General features: G+C 45.0%; 1 protein-coding gene across 2 annotated transcripts in view; it reads left to right on the top strand.

Annotated features, from left to right (window-relative positions):
* LOC143291680 (cGMP-dependent protein kinase 1-like) overlaps window positions 1–24451 on the top strand; it is a 207260-nt gene that overhangs the window by 145864 nt on the left and 36945 nt on the right. The window contains exons 10-13 of one of the 2 annotated variants that reach the window (XM_076601695.1): window positions 305–382; window positions 5635–5706; window positions 16531–16660; window positions 17655–17794. In XM_076601695.1, the coding sequence (XP_076457810.1) occupies window positions 305–382; window positions 5635–5706; window positions 16531–16660; window positions 17655–17794 (420 nt within the window). The remainder of the gene's footprint in view (window positions 1–304; window positions 383–5634; window positions 5707–16530; window positions 16661–17654; window positions 17795–24451) is intronic. The other variant, XM_076601703.1, reaches the window with a different exon arrangement.

Raw genomic sequence — 24451 nt, 5'->3', positions numbered from 1 at the left:
TTCTGTCTGCCTCTGTTTGTTTCTGTCTGCCTGTTTCTATCTGTCTGTTTTTGTTCTGTCTGTGTGTTTCTGTCTGTTTCTGCTCTGTTTTGCTGCATACATGCATGTGCAAAGTAACCTACTTGCCTTTACTGTGTTTATTTCATTTCTTTTCTTTTTTTTTTACCGCAGCTGAGTGTTGCCTTGTTCTGGTAATGATGGCATTGTTATTTATTGAAAGTTTTTTCACCTTGACCCTGTAATGACTGAGATAACTGTGAGTCATGACGACGTTCTGATTCAGCTCGCTATCTGTCCTCCCCAGGTCCTTCAACCAGCTGATCGGCGACCTGAACGAACTGAGGAACAAGGATTATGGTGACAAGGCCCGGGGCGCCCAGAGGTCAGTCTGTGTCCGTCCACTGACGTCATTGTCTCTGACGTCAACCCGTGGGTGTTGTACTGTAATGACCAAGTGTTTGTGACGTTTTCTGATCCCAATGGGAAAAAAAAAAAAAAAAAAAAAAAATATATATATATATATATATATATATATATATATATATATATATATATATATATATAGTGTGTGTGTGTGTGTGTGTGTGTGTGTGTTTATAAATAAAAGTTGTGTTTGTGTGTATGGTATATATGAGAACGCACTCCATAAATGTTAACAATGCCGCGGTGCTGAATGTGGACCCTGTCTCGTGGCCTGTGGTGACGGGGTCAGCTTGACCTGATGGAGGTTTGTAAGTACATGATAATACGTGAGCAAGTGCCCCAGGACGTCATACAGAGCGTGCCGGTGTGTGCATGCCCAGCGGTCAGGTTACTGTGACCTGGAAGCTGCTCACAACGAAAACAGGAGAGCGGAGCCCACACTGTGATCTGTTGATCACCAGCTGGTTCTGTTCCACGGGAACAGGCTTTTCATTCACTCTTCCCCCTCCTCCACATCCTGCTCTTATCTCAGCTCTCCCAACTTATTCTCATCCTCCCCCTCTCCCTCCTCCCTCCTCGTCCTCTTTCTTCTCTTCTCGAGGAAAATAAAACTGGAGATCAGGAGAACACTGTGGAGATATAGAGAGAAAAGAGAGGAAAATTAGAGATCAGGAGAAGACTGTGGAGGTTTAGAGAGAAAAGAGCGGGGGAAATTGGAGATCAGGAGAACACTGTGGAGATATAGAGAGAAAAGAGCGGGGAAAATTAGAGATCAAGAGAACACTGGAGATATAGAGAGAAAAGAGCGGGTAATATTAGAGATCAGGAGAACACTGTGGAGATATAGAGACAAAAGAGCGGGGAAAATTAGAGATCAGGAGAACACTGTGGAGATATATAGAGAAAAGAGCGGGGAAAATTAGAGATCAGGAGAACACTGGAGATATAGAGAGAAAAGAGCGGGGAATATTAGAGATCAGGAGAACACTGTGGAGATATAGAGAGAAAAGAGCGAGGAAAAGTAGAGATCAGGAGAACACTGGAGATATAGAGAGAAAAGAGCGGGGAATATTAGAGATCAGGAGAACACTGTGGAGATATAGAGAGAAAAGAGCGAGCATTGTTAGAGATCAGGAGAACACTGTGGAGATATAGAGAGAAAAGAGCGAGGAAAATTACAGATCAGGAGAAGACTGTGGAGATATAGAGAGAAAAGAGCGGGAAGGGTTAGAAAAAGATGGGGACTGTACTGGGGAGATGGGGAACGAGCGAGGATAGAGATGAAGAAAGTATTGGGGAGATGGGGAACGAGGGAGGATAGAGATGAGGACAGTACTGGGGAGATGGGGAACGAGGGAGGATAGAGATGAGGACAGTACTGGGGAGATGGGGAACGAGGGAGGATAGAGATGAGGACAGTACTGGGGAGATGGGGAACGAGGGAGGATAGAGATGAGGACAGTACTGGGGAGATGGGGAACGAGGGAGGATAGAGATGAAGACAGTACTGGGGAGATGGGGAACGAGATAGGATAGAGATGAGGACAGTACTGGGGAGATGGGGAACGAGGGAGAATAGAGATGAAGAATATACTGGGGAGATGGGGAACGAGCAAGGATAGAGATGAGGACAGTACTGGTGAGATGGTGAACGAGGGAGGATAGAGATGAGGACAGTACTGGGGAGATGGGGAACGAGCGAGGATAGAGATGAGGACAGTACTGGGGAGATGGGGAACGAGGGAGGATAGAGATGAAGACAGTACTGAGGAGATGGGGAACGAGGGAGGATAGAGATGAGGACAGTACTGGGGAGATGGGGAACGAGGGAGAATAGAGATGAGGACAGTACTGGGGAGATGGGGAACAAGGGAGGATAGAGATGAGGACAGTACTGGGGAGATGGGGAACGAGGGAGGATAGAGATGAGGACAGTGCTGGGGAGATGGGGAACGAGGGAGAATAGAGATGAAGAATGTACTGGGGAGATGGGGAACGAGCAAGGATAGAGATGAAGAAAGTATTGGGGAGATGGGGAACGAGATAGGATAGAGATGAGGACAGTACTAGGGAGATGGGGAACGAGCGAGGATAGAGATGAAGAAAGTATTGGGGAGATGGGGAACGAGATAGGATAGAGATGAGGACAGTACTGGGGAGATGGGGAACGAGATAGGATAGAGATGAGGACAGTACTGGGGAGATGGGGAACGAGATAGGATAGAGATGAGGACAGTACTGGAGAGATGGGGAACGAGATAGGATAGAGATGAGGACAGTACTGGGGAGATGGGGAACGAGATAGGATAGAGATGAGGACAGTACTGGGGAGATGGGGAACGAGGGAGGATAGAGATGAGGACAGTACTGGGGAGATGGGGAACGAGGGAGGATAGAGATGAGGACAGTACTGGGGAGATGGGGAACGAGCGGGGATAGAGATGAGGACAGTACTGGGGAGATGGGGAACGAGGGAGGATAGAGATGAGGACAGTGCTGGTGAGATGGGGAACGAGGGAGGATAGAGATGAGGACAGTACTGGTGAGATGGGGAACGAGATAGGATAGAGATGAGGACAGTACTGGGGAGATGGGGAACGAGCGAGGATAGAGATGAGGACAGTACTGGGGAGATGGGGAACGAGGGAGGATAGAGATGAGGACAGTACTGGGGAGATGGGGAACGAGGGAGAATAGAGATGAAGGACAGTACTGGGGAGATGGGGAACGAGCGGGGATAGAATGAGGACAGTACTGGGGAGATGGGGAACGAGGGAGGATAGAGATGAGGACAGTACTGGGGAGATGGGGAACGAGGGAGGATAGAGATGAGGACAGTACTGGAGAGATGGGGAACGAGCGAGGATAGAGATGAGGACAGTACTGGGGAGATGGGGAACGAGGGAGGATAGAGATGTGGACAGTACTGGAGAGATGGGGAACGAGGGAGGATAGAGATGAGGACAGTACTGGGGAGATGGGGAACGAGATAGGATAGAGATGAGGACAGTACTGGGGAGATGGGGAACGAGATAGGATAGAGATGAGGACAGTACTGGGGAGGCAGAGAGAGAAAAAAGCGAGGGAATCTAGAGCAGGACCGGGAGAGGACCGAGGAGATGGGGAGGGAGGGGGCGGGGGTCGAGAGTGCTAGACAACACAGAAGAACTCCAGGTATCTATAAGGGAGCTAGACAACACAGAACTCCAAGTATCTATAAGGGAGCTAGACAACACAGAAGAACTCCAAGTAACTATAACAGAGGTAGACAACACAGAAGAACTCCAAGTATCTATAAGGGAGCTAGACAACACAGGAGAATTCCAAGTATCTATAAGAGAGGCAGACAACACAGAAGAATTCGCAAGTATCTATAAGAGAGCTAGACTACACAGAAGAACTCCAAGTATCTATAAGGGAGCTAGACAACACAGAAGACCTCCAAGTATCTATAACAGAGCTGGACAAACACAGAAGAACCCCAAGTATCTATAAGGGAGCTAGACAACACAGAATTCCAAGTATCTATAAGAGAGGTAGACAACACAGAAGAACTCCAAGTATCTGTAAGAGAGGATGATAACACAGAAGAACTCCAAGTATCTATAAGAGAGCTAGACAACACCAAAAAAAACTCCAAGTATCTTTAAGAGAGGTAGACAACACAAAAAAACTCCAAGTATCTATAAGGAAACTAGACAACACGAAAAACTCCAAGTATCTATAAGGGAGCTCGACAACACCAAAGAACTCAAGTATCCATAAGGGAGCAAGACATCACCACACAGAACTCCAAGTATCTTCTGAATCACGGCAGAGGAGAGAGGGATGATAGGAAGAATTGGTGGGGGGGTAGTGGGGGGGATATAGGAAGAATTGGGGGGGGGGCTGGGTACTTACCCCCTTCAGCCCTCGCCAGTTCACAACCTCGGAAGGCTTGCACTCCATACAGACGCGGTAAACGCAAAGAAAATACTGAAATGGATCGGGTTTCCCTCCAAATGGACACGTGTGGACACAGCCTGGCTTTCTGTAGAAGTTAGTTCCCTTTGTTTTGTCGTTTGTGCATATGTAGGAACATGGAGATCGCACGGGCACAGGATTCGGTGAGTTTTAATCATTCTCGAATGAAAGGTGTTAAGAGCAGTGCGTTTAGGTTACTAGTATGTTTCTGTGTTCGTTAACTGTATAGTACCGATGTCTGTTGTTTTGGTGGTGCACTGTGTGGTGGGTGTGCGGGGGGGGTAGGATGGGGGATGCTAGGTGACTGCATCCACAATTAGCTGGATGAAGGTGGCGCGGAGAACGTTCCGCACAGATGACAAATCAATGTCTGCAGAACACCCTGGGCCTGTGCTGACTTCACTCACCCTCCAACTACACCAGTAATCCAATGTCTGAACCGTTTGGTTTGTGTTGTTTTGTACTGATTTCTTTTCCTTGTCTAGCCACGCGACTGTGTCCACCACTAACTGCTGACCGTTGATACGTGTACCCCAGACTGATGTTCACTGTTGACACGTGTACCCCAGACTGATGTTCACTGTTGATACATGTACCCCAGACTGATGTTCACTGTTGATACGTGTACCCCAGACTGATGTTCACTGTTGATACGTGTACCCCAGACTGATGTTCACTGTTGATACGTGTACCCCAGATTGATGTTCACTGTTGATACGTGTACCCAGATTGATGTTCACTGTTGATACGTGTACCCCAGACTGATGTTCACTGTCTGTTGATAGGTGTACATCAGAATGATGTTCACTGTTGATACATGTACCCCAGACTGATCTTCACTGTTGATACGTGTACCCCAGACTGATGTTCACTGTTGATACGTGTACCCCAGACTGATGTTCACTGTTGATACGTGTACCCTAGACTGACCTTCACTGTTGATACGTGTACCCCAGACTGATGTTCACTGTTGATACGTGTACCCCAGACTGATGTTCACTGTTGATACGTGTACCCCAGACTGATGTTCACTGTTGATACGTGTACCCCAGACTGATGTTCACTGTCTGTTGATAGGTGTACATCAGAATGATGTTCACTGTTGATACATGTACCCCAGACTGATCTTCACTGTTGATACATGTACCCCAGACTGATCTTCACTGTTGATACGTGTACCCCAGACTGATGTTCACTGTTGATACGTGTACCCCAGACTGATGTTCACTGTTGATACGTGTACCCCAGACTGACCTTCAAACCTGTGCGCCCTCCACCCCTGGCGAAGGGCAGGAGACTGGGACCCCCAACCAAAGTGTGGTACATCAGTTTATCTATTGATTTAGTATTGTGATTATCATTTCGTCGTTTTCTGCGTGGATCCCAGTGAGGGGTTTTCTTGTATCTACTAAAACTTTAACATGTCCTGACGAGAAATAGCAGTAGAGTGTAGTTTGAAGAAGCAGCAGTAAAGTGTAATTTGAAGAAGTAGCAGTAGTGTGTAATTTGAAGAAGTAACAGGAGAGTGTAGTTTGAAGAAGTAGCAAGAGAGAGTGCAATTGAAGAAGAAGCAGTAGAGTGTAGTTTGAAGAAGACAAGAACTTGCAGTTTTGTTTTGTAAACAGTTGCTTTCACCTGAGGTCAAGCTCCGTGGAACTTTGTGACCATTTGGCGAGATGACTTCATGCTATTTGCATCATGTGTGGGGAGGGAAATTAGAGAGAACACACACACTCACACACACACACACACACACACACACACACACACACACACACACACACACACACACACACACACACACACACACACCAACAAACACGCGCGCATTCCATTGACCTGCAGTCTGACTGAACAGACAGCCACAGCTTCTGTCTCCCCAGATGAAGAACGGATACCTCCATCCTAGACCAAAACCAACATTTTTACTGAACAAAACAAGCTGTCAAAAATAAGATAAAATAAGATATCAAAAAACCTCTTGCTGTTGGTAGTGTGCACCAACAGACGCCAACATATTCCGTTTCGGTTCTGAGCAGGAATGAAAATATGTAATGGACATATGCAACCGCACAATTGCATGCACATGCGCGTTTGTACACACACACACACACACACACACACACACACACACACACACACACACACACACACACACACACACACACTCAGTCACCCGCTCACTCACTCACTTACTCACACGGACAAAATATACTAATGTTTTTTTTTTATGTACGGACAAAAAATGAATCTTGATAAAAGGCCTGGTTCCTTTAACCCTACATTTCTTAAACTGTGGCCGATCCGCAGTGAAGAAGTAGTGTTTCGTGTTGCACTACAACGATCAGTACAGAAGTGATGTCACGTGTTGTACACACAACAATCAGTACAGAAGTGGTGTTACGTGTTGCACACACAACAATCAGTTCAGAAGCGGTGTTACTTTTTGCACACACACAACAATCAGTACAGGAGTGGTGTTACGTGTTGTACACACAACAATCAGTACAGAAGTGATGTCACGTGTTGTACACACAACAATCAGTACAGGAGTGGTGTTACGTGTTGTACACACAACAATCAGTACAGAAGTGGTGTTACGTGTTGCACACACAACAATCAGTACAGAAGTGGTGTTACGTGTTACACACGACAATCAGTACAGAAGTGGTGTTACGTGTTGCACACACAACAATCAGTACAGAAGTGGTGTTACGTGTTGCACACGACAATCAGTACAGAAGTGGTGTTACGTGTTGCACACACAACAATCAGTTCAGAAGTGGTGTTACGTGTTGCACACGACAATCAGTACAGAAGTGGTGTTACGTGTTGCACACACAACAATCAGTACACAAGTGGTGTTACGTGTTGTACACACAACAATCAGTACAGAAGTGGTGTTACTTGTTGCACACACAACAATCAGTTCAGAAGTGGTGTTACGTGTTGCACACACAACAATCAGTTCAGAAGTGGTGTTACGTGTTGCACACACAACAATCAGTACAGAAGTGGTGTTACGTGTTGCACACAACAAACAATCAGTACACAAGTGGTGTTACGTGTTGCACACAACAAACAATCAGTACAGATGTGGTGTTACGTGTTGCACACAACAATCAAAGAAACAAACAATCAAAAGAACTCCCTCTGTCAGAAATAACGCAACCCAAACTCACGCTGATAGCTTTACGATACAGAATAAACCGCTGTTCACCACATCCTTGCAAGCGGGCCTTCCCCCGACATCCAGACACACACACACCCTACCACCACCACCACCCTCCCCCACACACATACAGGGACAGAGAGGGCACTGGAAGAGAGACACTGAGAGAGACTTTCTTTTCTCGGGTCGATGTGGACCTATCGACCAGTCCCCAGAGAGAGAGAGAGAAGATCCTTTGGAAATAAGAAGAGGCGAGGGGGGTGGCGGGGGGAGGGGGGGGGGGGCGGCGGCGAGAGGGGGGAGGGGGGACTCCGAACCAAACACGGAAGAGGAGTTAAGGGAACGCTAGGGGTGGCGGATCGTGAGTTCTTGGTGGGGGGTGGAAGGGGTGGAAAGAAGAGATAAAAGCAGACACTTAGAGAACGAAGAACTTTTCTCCTGGATGCTGTGAGGCCCGGTCTGCACCATCTCCTCTCGCAGGGAGGGGGGTGGGGGTTGTGGAGGGGTAGAGAGTGGGGCAGGGGATGTTGGGTATAACGATTAGGAAAGGAAAAGAAGTGAGACTTCACTCACCAAGCAATGCATTTTCCTGAGCCCGGAGAGCCCTGGCGGATAATCAATCATTCTCTTTGATACGTCTTTATACAGCTTTTATACAGATTTTTACAGTTTTTACACAGCTTTTTTTACAGATTTTACACAGCTTTTTTTACAGCTTTTTCACAGTTTTGGGGTTTTTTTTTTACAGATTTTTGTAGAGATTTTACACAGCTTTTCCCTCACTTCCAGACGCTTTGTGCTGCGTTACCCAAAACCTGCGCCTTCCGTTTTCTGTCCGTTCTCTCTTTCTTTTTTCTGTTTCCCTTTCAGTTTTCTGTGTGTTCTCCCTTTCCATTTTCTATCTGATCTCCCTTTCCGTTTTCTGTCTGTTCTCCCTTTCCGTTTTCTGTCAGTTCTCCCTTTCCGTTTTCTGTCTGTTCCCCTTTCAGTTTTCTGTCTGTCCCCCTTTGTCAACCAGTGACGTTTGCTTTGGAGTTTGGGTGGTGATTTGTCAACTAGTGATAACAGTTAGGGTGGTGATTTGTCAACCACTGACAACAGTTTGGGTGGTGATTTGTCAACCACTGACAACAGTTTGGGTGGTGATTTGTCAGCCAATGACAACAGTTAGGGTGGTGATTTGTCAGCTAATGACAACAGTCAGTGTGATGATTTGTCAGTCAGTGACAACAGTTAGGGTGGTGATTTGTCAGCCAATGACAAAAGTTAGGGTGGTGATTTGTCAGTCAGTTAGAACAGTTAGGGTGGTGATTTGTCAACCACTGACAACAGTTAGGGTGGTGATTTGTCAGACTATGACAGTTACGTTGGTGATTTGTCAGACTATGACAATTAGGGTGGTGATTTGTCAGACTATGACAATTAGGGTGGTGATTTGTCAGTCAGTGACAACAGTTAGGGTGGTGATTTGTCAGTCGGTGGCAACAGTTAGGGTGGTGATTTATCAGTGACAACAGTTAGGGTGGTGATTTGTCAGTCAGTGACAACAGTTAGGGTGGTGATTTGTCAGTCAGTGACAACAGTTAGGATGGTGATTTGTCAGTCAGTGACAACAGTTAGGGTGGTGATTTGTCAATCAGTGACAACAGTTAGGATGGTGATTTGTCAGTCAGTGACAATAGTTAGGGTGGTGATTTGTCAGTCAGTGACAACAGTTAGGGTGGTGATTTGTCAATCAGTGACAACAGTTAGGGTGGTGATTTGTCACCCAGTGACTACAGTCAGGGTGGTGTTTTGTCAACCAGTGACAACAGGGTGGTGATTTGTCACTGATATTAGGATGGTGATTTGTCACTTGTCACTGGCGTTAGGGTGGTGATTTGTCAAACAGTAACAACAGTTAGGGTGGCGAGTTGTCAACCAGTGACGTTGTCTCTGTAGTTAGGGTGGTGATTTGTCAACAAGTGAAGTTGTCAACTGTAGTTAGGGTAGTGATTTGTCAACCATTGACATTGTCTCTGTAGTTAGGGTGGTGATTTGTCAACTAGTGGCGTTGTCTCTGTAGTTAGGGTGATGATTTGCCGATGTCAACCAGTGACGTTGTCTCTGAAGCTAGGGTATTGATTTCTCACTGTAGTTAGGGTGGTGATTTTGTCAAGTAGTGACATTGTCTCTGTCGCTGGGGTGGTGATTTGTCAACAGGTGACGTCTCTGTAGTAAGCGTGGTGATTTCTCAACTAGTCACGTTGTCTCTGTAGTTAGGGTGGTTGTTTGTCAACTAGTGACGTTGTCTCTATAGTTAGGGCGGTGATTTGTCAGCTAGTGACGTTGTCTTTGTAGTTAAGGTGATGATTTGTCACTGTAGGTGGGGTGGTGATTTATCAACCATTGACGTTGTCTCTGTAGTTGGGGTGGTGATTTGTCATCCAGTGACGTTGTCTTTGTAGTTAAGGTGGTGATTTCTCAACTAGTAACGTTGTCTCTGTAGTTAGGGTGGTGATTTGTCACTGTAGGTGGGGTGGTGATTTATCAACCATTGACGTTGTCTCTGTAGTTGGGTGGTGATTTGTCATCCAATGACGTTGTCACTGTAGTTAGGGTGGTGATTTGTCCACCAGTGACGTTGTCTCTGTAGTAAGGGTGGTAATTTGTCAACTAGTGACGTAGTCTCTGTAGTTAGGGTGGTGATTTGTCAACCAGAGACGTTGTCTCTGTAGTTAGGGTGGTGATTTGTCAACCAGTGACGATGTTTCTGTAGTTAGGGTGGTGATTTGTCACTGTAGTTGGGGTGGTGATTTGTCATCCAGTGACGATGTCTCTGTAGATAGGGTGGTGATTTGTCAACCAGTGACGATGTTTCTGAAGTTAGGGTGGTGATTTGTCACTGTAGTTAGGGTGGTGATTTGTCAACCAGTGACGATGTCTCTGTAGTTAGGGTGGTGATTTGTCAACTAGTAATATTGTCACTGTAGTTAGGGTGGTGATTTGTCAACTGGTGACGTTGTCTCTGTAGTTAGGGTGGTGATTTGTAGTTAGGGTGGTGATTTGTCAACTAGTGACGGTATCAGTATCAGTAGCTCAAGGAGGCGTCACTGCTTTCAGACAAATCCATATACGCTACACCACATCTGCCAAGCAAATGCCTGACCAGCAGCGTAACACAACGCGCTTAGTCAGGCCTTGAGAAAAAATAATAAAAGAAAATCACAATAATAATAATAAATGAAAATAAAATAAAAAGACAATAATGATGATAAATAAGCAAATAAGAAAATAAATGTAAAACATGCAGATACACACACACACACACACACACACACACACACACACACACACACACACACACACACACACACACACACACACACACAAATTACCCTGCAAATTACAGCTTCAGTTTCCATCGTTAGGCTGGAGGTTGTGACTGCGTAGGCAGCATTCTCTTCCCTAATTGTTTTTCCATTTTGTTTCGCAGTGAATCCCCAACCGGATTGGCCTTTGGTGACTGAGCCATCTGTGTATATTATGATATCCTCTTCTTTATTGTTTTCTTCTGTGAGTAGCTTCACTTCTGCATCAGTTTTGCCCTCTGGCCATTTCAGATAATGCCTTCCTAGAGTGGGTGAAATGGCTGTGTTGAATAGATGATTGAGGTTTTCGGGGTTTTCCTCCCATTCTTTTGTTTCTTTCGGGTCTTGTAGTCGGCACAACTGCTGGATTGTGCCTTCTGCTTGTCCATCCATGATCTTCCTCGTCCTAGACGGCCGCCTTTTGGTTTCTTGACTGCATCATGCAGTGGGTTTTGAGGGTTTTCTAATGCTCTGAAGTAGGTCGTAAAATGTTCTAACTTGTTTCTGGCCTGTACTGAAGGAAGGTCAAGCAGGTATCGCATAGTTTCTGCAGGCGTGTCTTTTGTTGTTCCAAGGATCACCCTCATAGCTTCATTTTGATCTCTTTCTAATTTTAGGAGACTGCTTTGAGACGGTGTTGTTAGCCCAAGTCCGTAGTCGATCACACTGAGAACGAGTGATTGGTACAGCAGGAAGAGGTGGCGTTGTTCGATACCTTTGGTTGCCATTGCTTTTAAGACTGAAAGACCCTTTTTGCATTTGAGAACAGTATTTTCCGTATGTTTTCTGATGGTCAGTGACGATGTCCCTGTAGTTAGGGTGGTGATTCGTCAATATAGTCAGGGTGGTGATTTGTCAACCGATGATGATGTCTCTGTAGTTAGGGTGGTGTTTTGTCAAGCAGTAACGTTGCCTTTGGGGTTAGGGTAGTGATACGTGGTATCACAAAAAGATACATGGGAAACTTACTTCATTTGGGGTTTGTCAATGTCTTATAAACTCCCAGAAATCTGACATTTAATTCATGTCATCAGAATTGTTTACACATTCCATATTTGGTATAATTCATAGAAAACCAGACAATTTTTCATTATAATAGAATTACGGCAGCAAAAGTTTAGCCTGTACCTTCTAACGTGGCTACGCTCAGTGTTTGGTGCAGTTTCCTGAAGTATATTCACAGCTTCCTGAGAAAGTTTTTGAAGTGGACACATATTGAAGAAAATAGATAGCTGGTGTTCTCATATGTGCTGGTCATGTACCATTGCTTTCCTCATGTACCATTGCTTCCTGGTGAAATAAAATTTCGTCCGTTGTTCGTTCGTTCGTTCTTTCGGAAGAGGCAATAAACCGGAGTCCCATATGCTGCATGTTCTTCGCGCACATAAAGAACCCACAGCAACAAAAGGATTGTCTCTGACAAGATGATGCAGTAAAATCCATGGAAAACCAAGCAGACTTGATGAGAAAGAAGGTGGTGGAGATGTACACTGGCGACATACACGCCGAATTTTGCACAGAGAAATATGTTGTGACAATGAAGTAACACAACACAACACACAACACAGCACAACACACAACACAGCACAGCACAGCACAACACAACACAACACAACACAACACAACACAACACACACACACACACACACACACACACACACACACACACACACACACACACACAGTATCATTCACATCTGCTGAGTCATACCACACGCAGAAACTATCATTTTCCATGTGCCGAATATATTTGGAAAAAGTCAATGTTTTGGGAGAAACAGACACTTCTTCCCTTGCCCTTGATTCTGTGTGTCTCACGCTTTCCGAAATGGCTGTGATCAATATGCGTAATTCGCCGAATAAATTGCATTGGTAACCATCTTCCTCCAACTTGAAATGAAAAGCATGACCCCTTGAGGTGCAGTCTAAATGGAAATCTAGCTTTGGGGCAGGTTGCAGGCTGTTGTTAACCCTTTTTGCGAATTTGATTCTTTTGCTTTGCGCTTTGCTGTATTTGTTTGGGATGTGCTTACAGGAATGTGTGGTTCAAGTCAAAACCTCCTCCTTCTCCTCCTCCTCATCTTCTTCTTCCTCTTCTTCTTCTTCTCCCAATGTTCCGTCTTGCCCTTGCCAGTGTATGATGTGTTTGTTGTTGTTTTTTTGTCGGCTCTGGCCCATGCTCGTGTTTTATCTGATTCCATTCACTGTTTTATCTCACCACCCTGCCCACCACAGCTACCAGGACTGTTTTATCTGATTCCATTCATTATTTTACGTGCCGACCACAGTGGCCACAATTACCAGGGTTCGTTTGTCTGCTTGGAAAAAAAATCACTTTCTTCTTCGCCAGTGTCCCTCAACTAAAAAGCAGCAGCAGCAACAACAACAACAACAACAACTACAACAACAAAACAAAAACAAATAATTTAAACCGACGTGAGAGAATGACGAGGCGAAGGCCGAAGAGACAACAGACGTCACACAGAATGGGTTGTGTCTCCAACAGACAACAGACGTCACACAGAATGGGTTGTGTCTCCAACAGACAACAGACGTCACACAGAATGGGTTGTGTCTCCAACAGACAACAGACGTCACACAGAAGGGTAACATCACACAGAATGGGTTGTGTCTCCAACAGACAACAGACGTCACACAGAATGGGTTGTGTCTCCAACAGACAACAGACGTCACACAGAATGGGTTGTGTCTCCAACAGACAACAGACGTCACACAGAATGGGTTGTGTCTCCAACAGACAACAGACGTCACACAGAATGGGTTGTGTCTCCAACAGACAACAGACGTCACACAGAATGGGTTGTGTCTCCAACAGACAACAGACGTCACACAGAATGGGTTGTGTCTCCAACAGACAACAGACATCACACAGAATGGGTTGTGTCTCCAACAGAAAACAGACATCACACAGAATGGTTTGTGTCTCCAACAGACAACAGACGTCACACAGAATGGGTTGTGTCTCCAACAGACAACAGACGTCACACAGAAAGGGTTGTGTCTCCAACAGACAACAGACAGACTTAACAGAGAAACGGTTGTGTATTCAGCAGAGAAAGCACAGCACAGTGTTTGCGCAGTGTTCAGGGCCAAGGGCACCAACTGATGGGCCAGCCTGATGGCATCTGGAACTGGTGTCCCGTTCCCTACATCCTTCCCCTCCCCCTCCATCACCATTTCCCATGAATCGTCGTGTGTTTTGGTTGCGGTTGTTTGGAGTTTGATACTTCTGGAAAGGAAGATTTTTTTTGGGGGGAGAGGGGGGGGGACTTGGGGGGGAGGGGCGTGGGGGGGGGGGTAGGGGGTTGCGGGGCGGGGGGTGATGATATGTCCGGACAGGATACTTTTAGTAGTGGTTGTTTTATATCTGTGGAAAGGATGAACTGTTTATATGTGAACAAGTGACAACTGTTCTCCAGATTTGAAGAATTGTGACAGAGCCTCTCTGACTGTCTGTCTGTCTGTCTGTCTGTCTGTCTGTCTCTCTCTCTCTCTCTCTCTCTCTCAACTGGGTGATGTCAATTAAAACGTCCCTGGACTGACGGCTCCTGTGTTGTTTGGCTCAACGGGGATGTTGGAAATGAGAGAAATGAGAGTGCTAATAGAAATGTTTAAACAGAGGACGATAATTTTCAGCAGTCATGGGATAGAAATGTTCAAACAAAACCCCCTCATTGTTATTGTCTCCACCTTTCCTTTTATTTCTTCATTTTTCATTTAGATGATTTCTTTCTCTCTTCCTTACTTCCTTCTTTCCGTCATTTCTTTCTGTCTTCTTGCCATCAGTGGAAATACTGTTTATAATCGCCAAATCACGGGATCGTAGTTGTCATTCCGCTTATGCTTTTGAACATCTAACCATGCTTTTGTGTTTTACAACGTTTGACCAAATAGCAGAAAAGATAAAGAAAGGCCTTGGATGAAGTTGACGTTCGCTGGGAAAAATCGTAGTTCGCTCTTCAGTGTTGATGTACTTTGTCAGATCCACTAACGTGACTTTAGTTTAGGATTCAACGTTTAGCATAACACACAGCAGGGTGGACTAAATAAAAGAAGTATTGATGCTTTCATTGCTTGGTTAGATGTTCAAACTAATGTCGGATCAAGTTAGACCGTGAACTCAAATGAAAGCTTGCAATAACGTAGAAGTCATGTACATACAGGTAAGTGTGTGTGTGTGTGTGTGTGTGTGTGTGTGTGTGTGTGTGTGTGTGTGTGTGTGTGTGTTGTGTGTGGTGCCGAGTTGTGTTGTGTCGTGTCGATTTTGGCAGCGTTATGCGGGGTAGGATGTGTGCGTGCGTGCGTGCGAGCGTGCGTGCGTGTATATAATTATGTGTGTACGTGTGTGTATGTGCTTGCATCTTTATGTGTATGTGACTGTGTGTATGTGATACAGAAACAGAGTGAGACTGTGTGGACGTGTGTTTTTATGTGCGAATGTGCGCAGGATGGATATAATTATGCGTGCGTGTCAGTGTGTGTATGTATGTGCCTGTGTCTGTGCGTGCCGGTGTATTTCAGAGATTGTGTGTCTGTATGAGTGTGCGCTTTTGTGCATATTCGCGTGCCTCTGTGTGTGTGTGTGTGTGCGCGCGCGCGCGCGCGTGCGTGCGTGCGTGTGTAGATGTGTATGTGGGCGTGTATGTGTGTGTTTCTTCGTGTGCGACATGTGTGTGTAGTTCTTTTTTGGTGTGTGTGTGTGTGTGTGCGCGAGCGCGCGCGCGTGTGTGTGCGTGGTGCGTGCGTGTGTGTGTGTGTGTGTGTATGTATGTGAATGTGTATATGTGTTTCTTCGTGTGTGACATGTGTGTGTGTTTGTGTGTGCGTGTGTGTGTGTGTGTGTGTGTGTGTGTGTGTGTGTGTGCGTGCCTGCGTGCGTGCGCATGCGTGCGTGCGCATGCGTGCGTGCGTGCGTGTGTTGATGCGCATGTATAATTTGGTGTGAGAAAAGTGCCCCAAATGTTTAGCCCAGAAGAGACAGGACGAAGAGTAAAACTGACGTCATGTACACTGACTGCCCTCAGGTCTAGCCCTGACGTCATGTACACTGACTGCCCTCAGGTCTAGCCCTGACGTCATATACACTGACTGCCTTCAGGTCTAGCCCTGACGTCATGTACACTGACTGCCTTCAGGTCTAGCCCTGACGTCACGTACACCGATTGCCCTCAGGCCTAGCACTGACATCATGTTCACTGACTGCCCTCAGGTCTAGCCCTGACGTCATATACACCGACTGCCTGCAGGTCTAGCCCTGACGTCATGTACACTGACTGCCCTCAGGTCTAGCCCTGACGTCATATACACTGACTGCCTTCAGGTCTAGCCCTGACGTCATGTACACTGACTGCCTTCAGGTCTAGCCCTGGCGTCATGTACACTGACTGCCCTCAGGTCTAGCTCTGACTGCCTTCAGGTCTAGCACTGACGTCATGTACACTGACTGCCCTCATGTCTAGCCCTGACGTCATGCACACTGACTGCCCTCAGGTCTAGCCCTGACGTCATGTACACCGATTGCCCTCAGGCCTAGCACTGACATCATGTTCACTGACTGCCCTCAGGTCTAGCACTGACGTCATGTACACTGACTGCCCTCAGGTCTAGCACTGACGTCACGCCCACAGAGAAACCCGCTGTCTCCATCGACAAGGAATGGGTGGATGTCTCCCTCAATGACCTTGACCTCGTGGCTACCCTGGGTATTGGGGGCTTTGGCCGGGTGGAACTGGTACGTCCGTTCTGTGGTGTGGTGTCGTATCGTGTCGTGTGGTTTTGTGTGTAGTGTGGTGTGCTGTGTGGTGTGGTGTGGTGTGGTGTGGTGTGTGCTGTGGTGTGTGCTGTGGTGTGCTGTTGTGGTTTGATGTCGCGTTGTGATGTATGGTGTTGAATAGTGTGGTGTGGTATGATGGTGGTGTTTGGGTGGTGGTGGTTGGATGGTGATGATGGTTGGGTGGTGATGATGGTGGTTGGGTGGTGATGGTGATTGGGTGCTGATGGTGATGGTTGGGAGATGGTGGTGGTGATTGGTGGTGATTGGTGATGGTGGTGATTGGTGGTGGCGGTTATTGGTAGTGGTGGCTGGGTGGTGGTGGTGATTGGTGGTGGTGGTGGTAATTGGTTATGGTGGTGATTCGTGGTGGTGGTGATTGGTGGTGATTGGTGGTGGTGGTGGTGGTGGCTGGGTGGTGGTCGTGGTGATTGGTGGTGGTGGTGGTGATTGGTGATGGTGGTGATGGTGGTGGCTTGGTGGTCGTGGTGATTGGTGATGGTGGTGGCTTGGTGGTGGTGGTGATGGTGGTGGTGATGGTAGTGGTGGTAGTGATGGTGGTGACTTGGTGGTGGTGATGGTGGTGGTGGTCGTGCTGGTGGTGGTGATGGTGGTGGCTTGGTGGTGATGGTGGTGGTGACGGTGGTGGTGGTGGTGATGGTGGTGGTGGCTTGGTGGTGGTGTGCGGTGGTGATTGGTGATGGTGGTGATGGTGGTGGTGGTGGCTTGGTGGTGGTGATGGTGGTGGTGGTGGTGGTGATGGTGGTGGCTGGGTGGTGGTGGTGGTGGTGGTGATGATGATTGGTGGTGGTAATGATTGTGGTGGCTTGGTGGTGGTGGTGGTGGCTGGGTGGTGGTGGTGGTGGTGGTGATTGGTGGTGGTGATGGTGGTGGCTGGGTGGTGGTGGTGGTGGTGGTGTCAGAGACGGTGTCAGTGACCAGTCAGTGTGGACAGGTCCACCTGGCTAACGACAAGTCGCGGACGTTCGCCCTGAAGTGCCTGAAGAAGAAACACATCGTGGACACCAGGCAACAAGAACACGTCTTCTCCGAGAAACGGATCATGATGGAGTCCAGAACACCTTTTGTGGCCAAGTGGGTCTCTCTGTCTCTGTCTCTGCCTCAGTCTCTCTCCCTCTGTCTCTCTGTCTCTGTCTCTGTCTCTCTCTCTCTCTCCGTGTGTGTGTGTGTGTGTGTTTGTGTGTGTTTCTATCTCTCTCTGCGTCTCTCTCTCTCTCCCCCCTCTCTCTCTCTCTCTCTCTCTCTCTCTCTCTCTCTGCGTCTGTCTCCCTCTCTCTGTCTCTCTCTGTCTCTGTCTGTCTTTGTCTCTGTCTCTGTCGCTCTCTCTCTGTCTCTCTAGGGAAAGGGGGGGGGGCGGGCGGGGGGACGTCTTGAGCTTGCGAAAAAGTAGGACGTGTGTGTCACAATGTCCGACAAGAAGGACCATTTACCGTGGTTTAGTAGGGAGCACAAAAGTTACAGTTGGTGACGTGGCTCGTGAGACATCATGCCTTCGGCACAGTTGGATTTCAGGTGGTCTTGTGGTCTTTTCTTACCGGTATATGTACATTTTATGTGGAGAAGGACAGTGTTGAAAAAGGCAATGCGAAACTCCATCTTGACAGGCGGTGTCACCCATGGATTGACCCTTGTATTTTTGTTCTGGGGTGACAATCTGTGCCTCCGTCGTGGGGCTAAGGAATTACTCCTTCGTTGTGGTGATGTCGAGATGAACCCTGGACTTAACCCGAACCCTGACCAAGGTGCGTCGACGTCCTCTGGCAGCTTGCGGCAGACCCGGCTCTCCAGTTCACACTCCACTCGCTCGACAAAGGAACCTTCTCTGGCAGACGTGATGGCAACCGTGAGTGAAATGAAAAGTTCTGTAAACAGTAAACTGAATGAAATGAACAGTTCTATGAACAGTACACTGGACGACATCAAACAGGAAGTGTGCAACCTACGTCAAGAGCACGGTGCTTTGCGTGAACTAGTGAGTGGCCTTAAAGACAATGTAAGTGACTTATACCGTAAACATGATGCACTTGAAAAACAAAACAACGACTTGAATGCAAAGATAGATGAACTAGAAAAGAAATGTGATGACCTTGAAGGTTGGTCAAAAAGAAACGATTAGATTTTTTTTATGGCATACGGAAAAGGGGAGTGAGAAGATTGTGAGGGGATCATTAAGGACCTTCTTACGGATACGTTGGATTTGACGAATACGGTCGAACTTGACAGAGTGCACCGACTAAACCCCAAGCTAGATTCCTCTATAACTGCACGGTGTTCTTTCTATAAACAAAAGTTTGACATTCTGAAAGCAAAACAAAAACTGAAGGGGACTAAGATATCAGTTGGGGAGGATTTCACGTTCAGAATCCGTGAGATCAGACGGAAGTTGGTTCCCATCTAAAGAAAGTGAGGGATGAGGGCAAACAGGTCCGTATGGTCTATGCCCGTCTCTTTACTGACGGCCGAAAGTTTGTCCTCGACCCTCACGAAGTAAGATGGGGTTTTTTTTCTGGCCCGCCCCTTGTTTCTACTGACATTGCCCAGGTAGAGTTCAAGAAGGGAAGAAATGCCAGTTCTACACCGGACCATTCCCCTGTTAGCTCAGCCTGTTCGCCGGTAATCTCACGTGAGGCACACGGAGGTTTGGAGCAAAAGTTTGCCTGATCGGTTGAGCATGCATGTGATCGTGAATTAAACCGGTTTTCACGTGATGTAATTTCTCGTGCCTCGGCATTTGATGGAAGGGGAGCATGCGGAAACCGTCCTTTTGATATTGTTAAACAGAATGTCAGAACACCTGTAAATAGTATTTCTAAATTTGTTGTAAAACCATTTCCTGTTGATAATTTAAGACCTTTTTTCCTTTTTGTTGTGGAACGTCAATGGTTTGCGTTCGAAGTTCATATTTCATGACTTTTTTAACTTATATTTCATCCTTTGATTTTATTAAATGTTAGATTCACAAAGCAAGGAAGAAAATCAGTGGGGATAATCTGTTTATTCAGGAACGAATTTGATCCATATATACGAAAATTAAATGTTAAGTTTGAGAATATATGCGCTTTCCTTATTGATAAGCGATTATTTGGCTGCATTAAAAAAAATTTATATGTGTGTGTTTATGTACCGCCAGAGGGTTCCCCTTTCTATGTTCACTTTGATTATGACCAAGGGATTGCTGTGCTTGAAGACTGTTTGACTGATTTGCTGCTGGAATTGGAAGATGTTTACATGATTATATGTGGTGATTTAAATAGTCGAATTGCTAGTCTTTCTCCATCTCAGCCAGTAAACGAAAACACTGAGTCTCAATTCAAAAGTTGCTCTGTAATTTCTAACTGTTGCTCTCAAGATACATATATCAATGCGTTCGGTAAATCCTTGTTGCTAAATTTGGTTATTTTAAATGGGGTCTGTAATGGTGACCAGGAAGGTTGCTATACATTCTCAAGTGAAAATGGAAGCAGTGTTAATGATTACTTTATTTTATGTGATGACTTTTATGATCTTGTTTGTGACCTGTGTGAACTCCACATTGCAGATCGATATGAATCTGATCATTTTCCTATTGAATATTGTATTACACTGTCAACTGACTGTCAATTTAAAAGCAGAGAAAGTAATGATGTGCAGATTATAGAAAAAAAATGTATGGAATGATGAACATAGTCAAGAATTTTACCGGAAATTATGTGAAGAAGAATGTCATGATAAATTGCATATAGCTCTTGAACTGATTGATGTTAATGTTAATGAAGCCGTGGACTTGTTTAATGATTGTATCCATGAGTGTGCGGCATGCATGAAGAAAAATAGAAGAATATCCTTAGGGTAGGGTAGATGATTATTAGGGTAGATAACAGTAAGCATCATGAAGGTTGGTTTGATGAGGAATGTAGGTATACAAGACGAAATATACGTAGGTTATTGAGAAAATACCGTAGAATGTTAGATAAAGGTGATAACAATATTTGAAACTAGGAGAGAATACAAATATATGTTAGATAGGAAGAAAAAACAGTTTGATAAAACAAAATATGTTAGATAAGTTAATTACTTCTATTAATGACCAAAAACAGTTTTGGGAATGTGTACATAAAATATCATTTACAAAGAAACAACCTAAAATGTATTATCTGTAGATGACTGGTTTGAACACTTTAGAACCTCACTAGATAAAGATATACCACATGATAACACTATGTCTTTCTAGATATGGAAACTGAAGTCATGAACCGTCCAATCTCTCGAGAAGAGGTTTTATTTGCCCTTAGAAAAAAATTTTTTTTAAAGTAGAATAGCAGCAGGTCCTGGTGGTATGATTGGAGAACTTTTTAAAAGTCCATGTGAAATGATTGTAGATTTTTTGTGAATTTTTTTATGTTTTATTTGATAAAAGTGTCTTTCCTGAACAGTGGTGTGAATCTGTTATTCTTCCACTTTATTAAAAGAAAAAAGGCAATGTAAATAACACCAATAATTATAGAGGCATTTCACTCTCTGATATTAGTAGCAAAGTATATTGCACTATTGTTAACCAAAGGCTTCAGGAATATGTAGAATATAACAACATAACTGGAGGACATCCAGGTGGGTTTAAACGAGGTTACTCAACAATTGACCACATGGTTACTCTTTTTGCTCTAATACAGAAACAATTTTCATGTAATCGTAAACTTTATGTAGCGTTTATTGACTTTGAAAAGGCATTTGACTCAATTAATCGAAATTTATTATGGTCCATTCTTATCGAAAATGGAGGGTTTCTTTTGTTGTGGTTTTTCCCCCTTGTACACAAGGTTATATTTTGACATTTCACAACATCACTGTGATTCAACATTCACAGAATAAAACATTTGGTCCATCAACGAACCTCGAAAAAAATCATTAATTTGTTGAGATACAAGGGTTATTTTTCAATATGATAATACTTATAATAGCAAAAATGGAGTTAGTGGAAAACTATTTAATAGCATTAAGAGTATGTATAGTGTTGTTAAAACAAGAATTAGATGTGGTGACAAGCTTACTTATTATATATGTTGTACAAGGGGTGTCAAACAGGGAGATGTATGTAGTCCTATTTTGCTTTCATTATTTATAAACGAATTAGCGGTAGAGATTTAGATAAGGGAAGGCACGGTGCTAGATTCACAACTGATCCTATGGAATTGTTTATTTTACTGCTCGCCGATGACATAGTTTTGTTCTCTGAGACAGTTGTTGGTCTCCAGACACAATTGAATAATTTGAAAAAATCAGCTTACCAGTTACAGTTACGGGTTAATATGGATAAGAGTAACATTACTGGTTTCAGGAAAAGGGGGTTATCTGGCAGCGAGGGAAGGGTGGGTTTGTGATGGTATCGTAACGCATGTGGTTAATGTGTATAAATATCTCGGAATGTTTTTCTCTGTGCGTTTGGACTTTGTAGCTGCATGTAAGGATTTAGCTTTAAGAGCAAAGAATACATTGTTACATATTATGGAGAAACTTTGTTTCCTGAATAATAATTCTCTTGACCTCTTTTTGAAAATATTTTATATCCAGATACAACCTGTTGTATTATATGGTTCAGAATTGTGGGGATTATATAGAAAACTGGTATGCATTGTGAATCTGTTCATTTATATAGTCTTAAAAGGTTTCTAGGGGTTGAAATGAGAACACCCAATGACTTAGTGTATAGAGAAACTAATAGGTTCCCAATCTATATTAACTCCGCTATTAGATGCATTCGTTATTGGTTGAAATTATTTAAAATGAGTAAAAATCGACTGCCAAGGAAATCTTACCATATGCTAAATGATTTAGATTCAAGAGGGAACAGAAATTGGGTGTCGAATATGCGAATGTGTTTATGTGAACTTGGGGTTGGGTATGCTTTCGAATTTCAAGGGGTTGGTGATGAAACTAGATTTGTGCAAATTGTTCGACAATGATTGATAGACTGGAGGTGGCAGGAGTGGGAAAGTTATATATACAATCGAGCAAAAGGTTTGACATGTATCGAGTTTATATTTCTGATCACATAGTGAAGCGATACCTTTTGATTGATTTGAACAGACACCTACGAATTATTCTCACTAGATTCAGATTTGGTATTTCTGAATTAAACATACATAGATATCGTTATGAATCCATTTGTCATTCTGACTTAATGTGTCTTTTGTGCAGAGAATCCAGAGAGGATGAAGTCCATTTTGTTTTGAAATGTCCTGTCCTTACTGACCTACGAATCCAGCTCATTCCTAAAAATGTTATGCATATCCGTGTATATTTCGACTATGTTTATTGATATCATCGGTGGATGAAAACACTATACTTAGTTTAGCTTTGTTTCTTTATAAAGCATTTCAATTAAGAGAGACACTTATATCCTAGTTTTATTGGAGCTTGTTATGGAAATGCTGCTCTGTTTGCATTAACAATTACAATGACACATAAAAATAAGATTTTGTTGTTGCTCCCTGTTCATATGGGGCTATGGCCCTAACTGAATAAATCATCTGTCTGTCTGTCCTCCTCCTCCTTCGCTCCTCCACCCTCTCTCAGGTGTGTGTGTGTGTGTGTGTGTGCGCGACTTATGACATCGTGTCAGTAAATGACAATGTGCGTGCTAGCAGATATAATCAAAAACGTCGAAGCTGCAAAATCAGAAAGAATAAAGTTTTCAAATTATGAGTTATAAAATCAAAAACTACAGGACAAGAAAATATCAGGAAATATGGAAAGGAAAAAAAAGTAAACAGATCAGCGGGAACGTTCTGAATGAAGCAAATTTAATAAAGTCGAAAAGTCCGTGAAATACGCACGACATTCACTTGAGCTTTCCAAGTGTTTCTTCAAAGAATGCCCAGTAAATAATCTGTGCCCAGTAATATATCTGAATATATCTGACATTCTCTCTCTCCCCCTTTCTTTGCCTTTTATATTCCTTCACACACTCTGTCTTTCTTTTCCAACCAGGATGTGGCCATAGATCCAAATGTGTTCCACCATCAGTCAGACGTGATTCGTTCCATGTGTTGTGTTGTTGTTTCTCCCCGTCCGACAGCCAGAGAGAGAGATGTCGTGGAAAGGGGACGGGGGAAGGGGGGAGCGGGGAGCATCACTGTGTGAATGACATCAGCTACAGCTCAGTTCCCGCACACTTGTCACAACTGGCAACCACAGTGTGTTCTCCCTTCAGCTCCGTCAGATAATGCAGCATCGTAGTGACCTCCACTGTGAATGTGATAACTCCAGAAAACGCAGTCTTGAGTTCCTCTCAGTTACTTTCCCCTCCATCCCGCTACAACCTCGAGGTATCTCCCCTCCACCCCGCTGCAACCACGAGGTATCTCCCCTCCATCCCGCTACAACCACAAGGTATCTCCCCTCCACCCCGCTACAACCACGAGGTATCTCCCCTCCATCCCGCTACAACCACAAGGTACCTCCCCCTCCACCCCGCTGCAACCACGAGGTATCTCCCCTCCATCCCGCTACAACCACAAGGTATCTCCCCTCCACCCCGCTACAACCACGAGGTATCTCCCCTCCATCCCGCTACAACCACAAGGTACCTCCCCTCCACCCCTCTACAACCAGGAGGTATCTCCCCTCCACCCCTCTACAACCAGGAGGTATCTCCCCTCCACCCCTCTACAACCAGGAGGTACCTCCCCTCCACCCCTCTACAACCAGGAGGTATCTCCCCTCCACCCCGCTACAACCAGGAGGTATCTCCCC

Source organism: Babylonia areolata, chromosome 1 (assembly GCF_041734735.1).
Source record: "Babylonia areolata isolate BAREFJ2019XMU chromosome 1, ASM4173473v1, whole genome shotgun sequence".
Taxonomy (NCBI): domain Eukaryota; kingdom Metazoa; phylum Mollusca; class Gastropoda; order Neogastropoda; family Buccinidae; genus Babylonia; species Babylonia areolata.
This window is presented reverse-complemented; position numbering and strand designations above follow the sequence as displayed.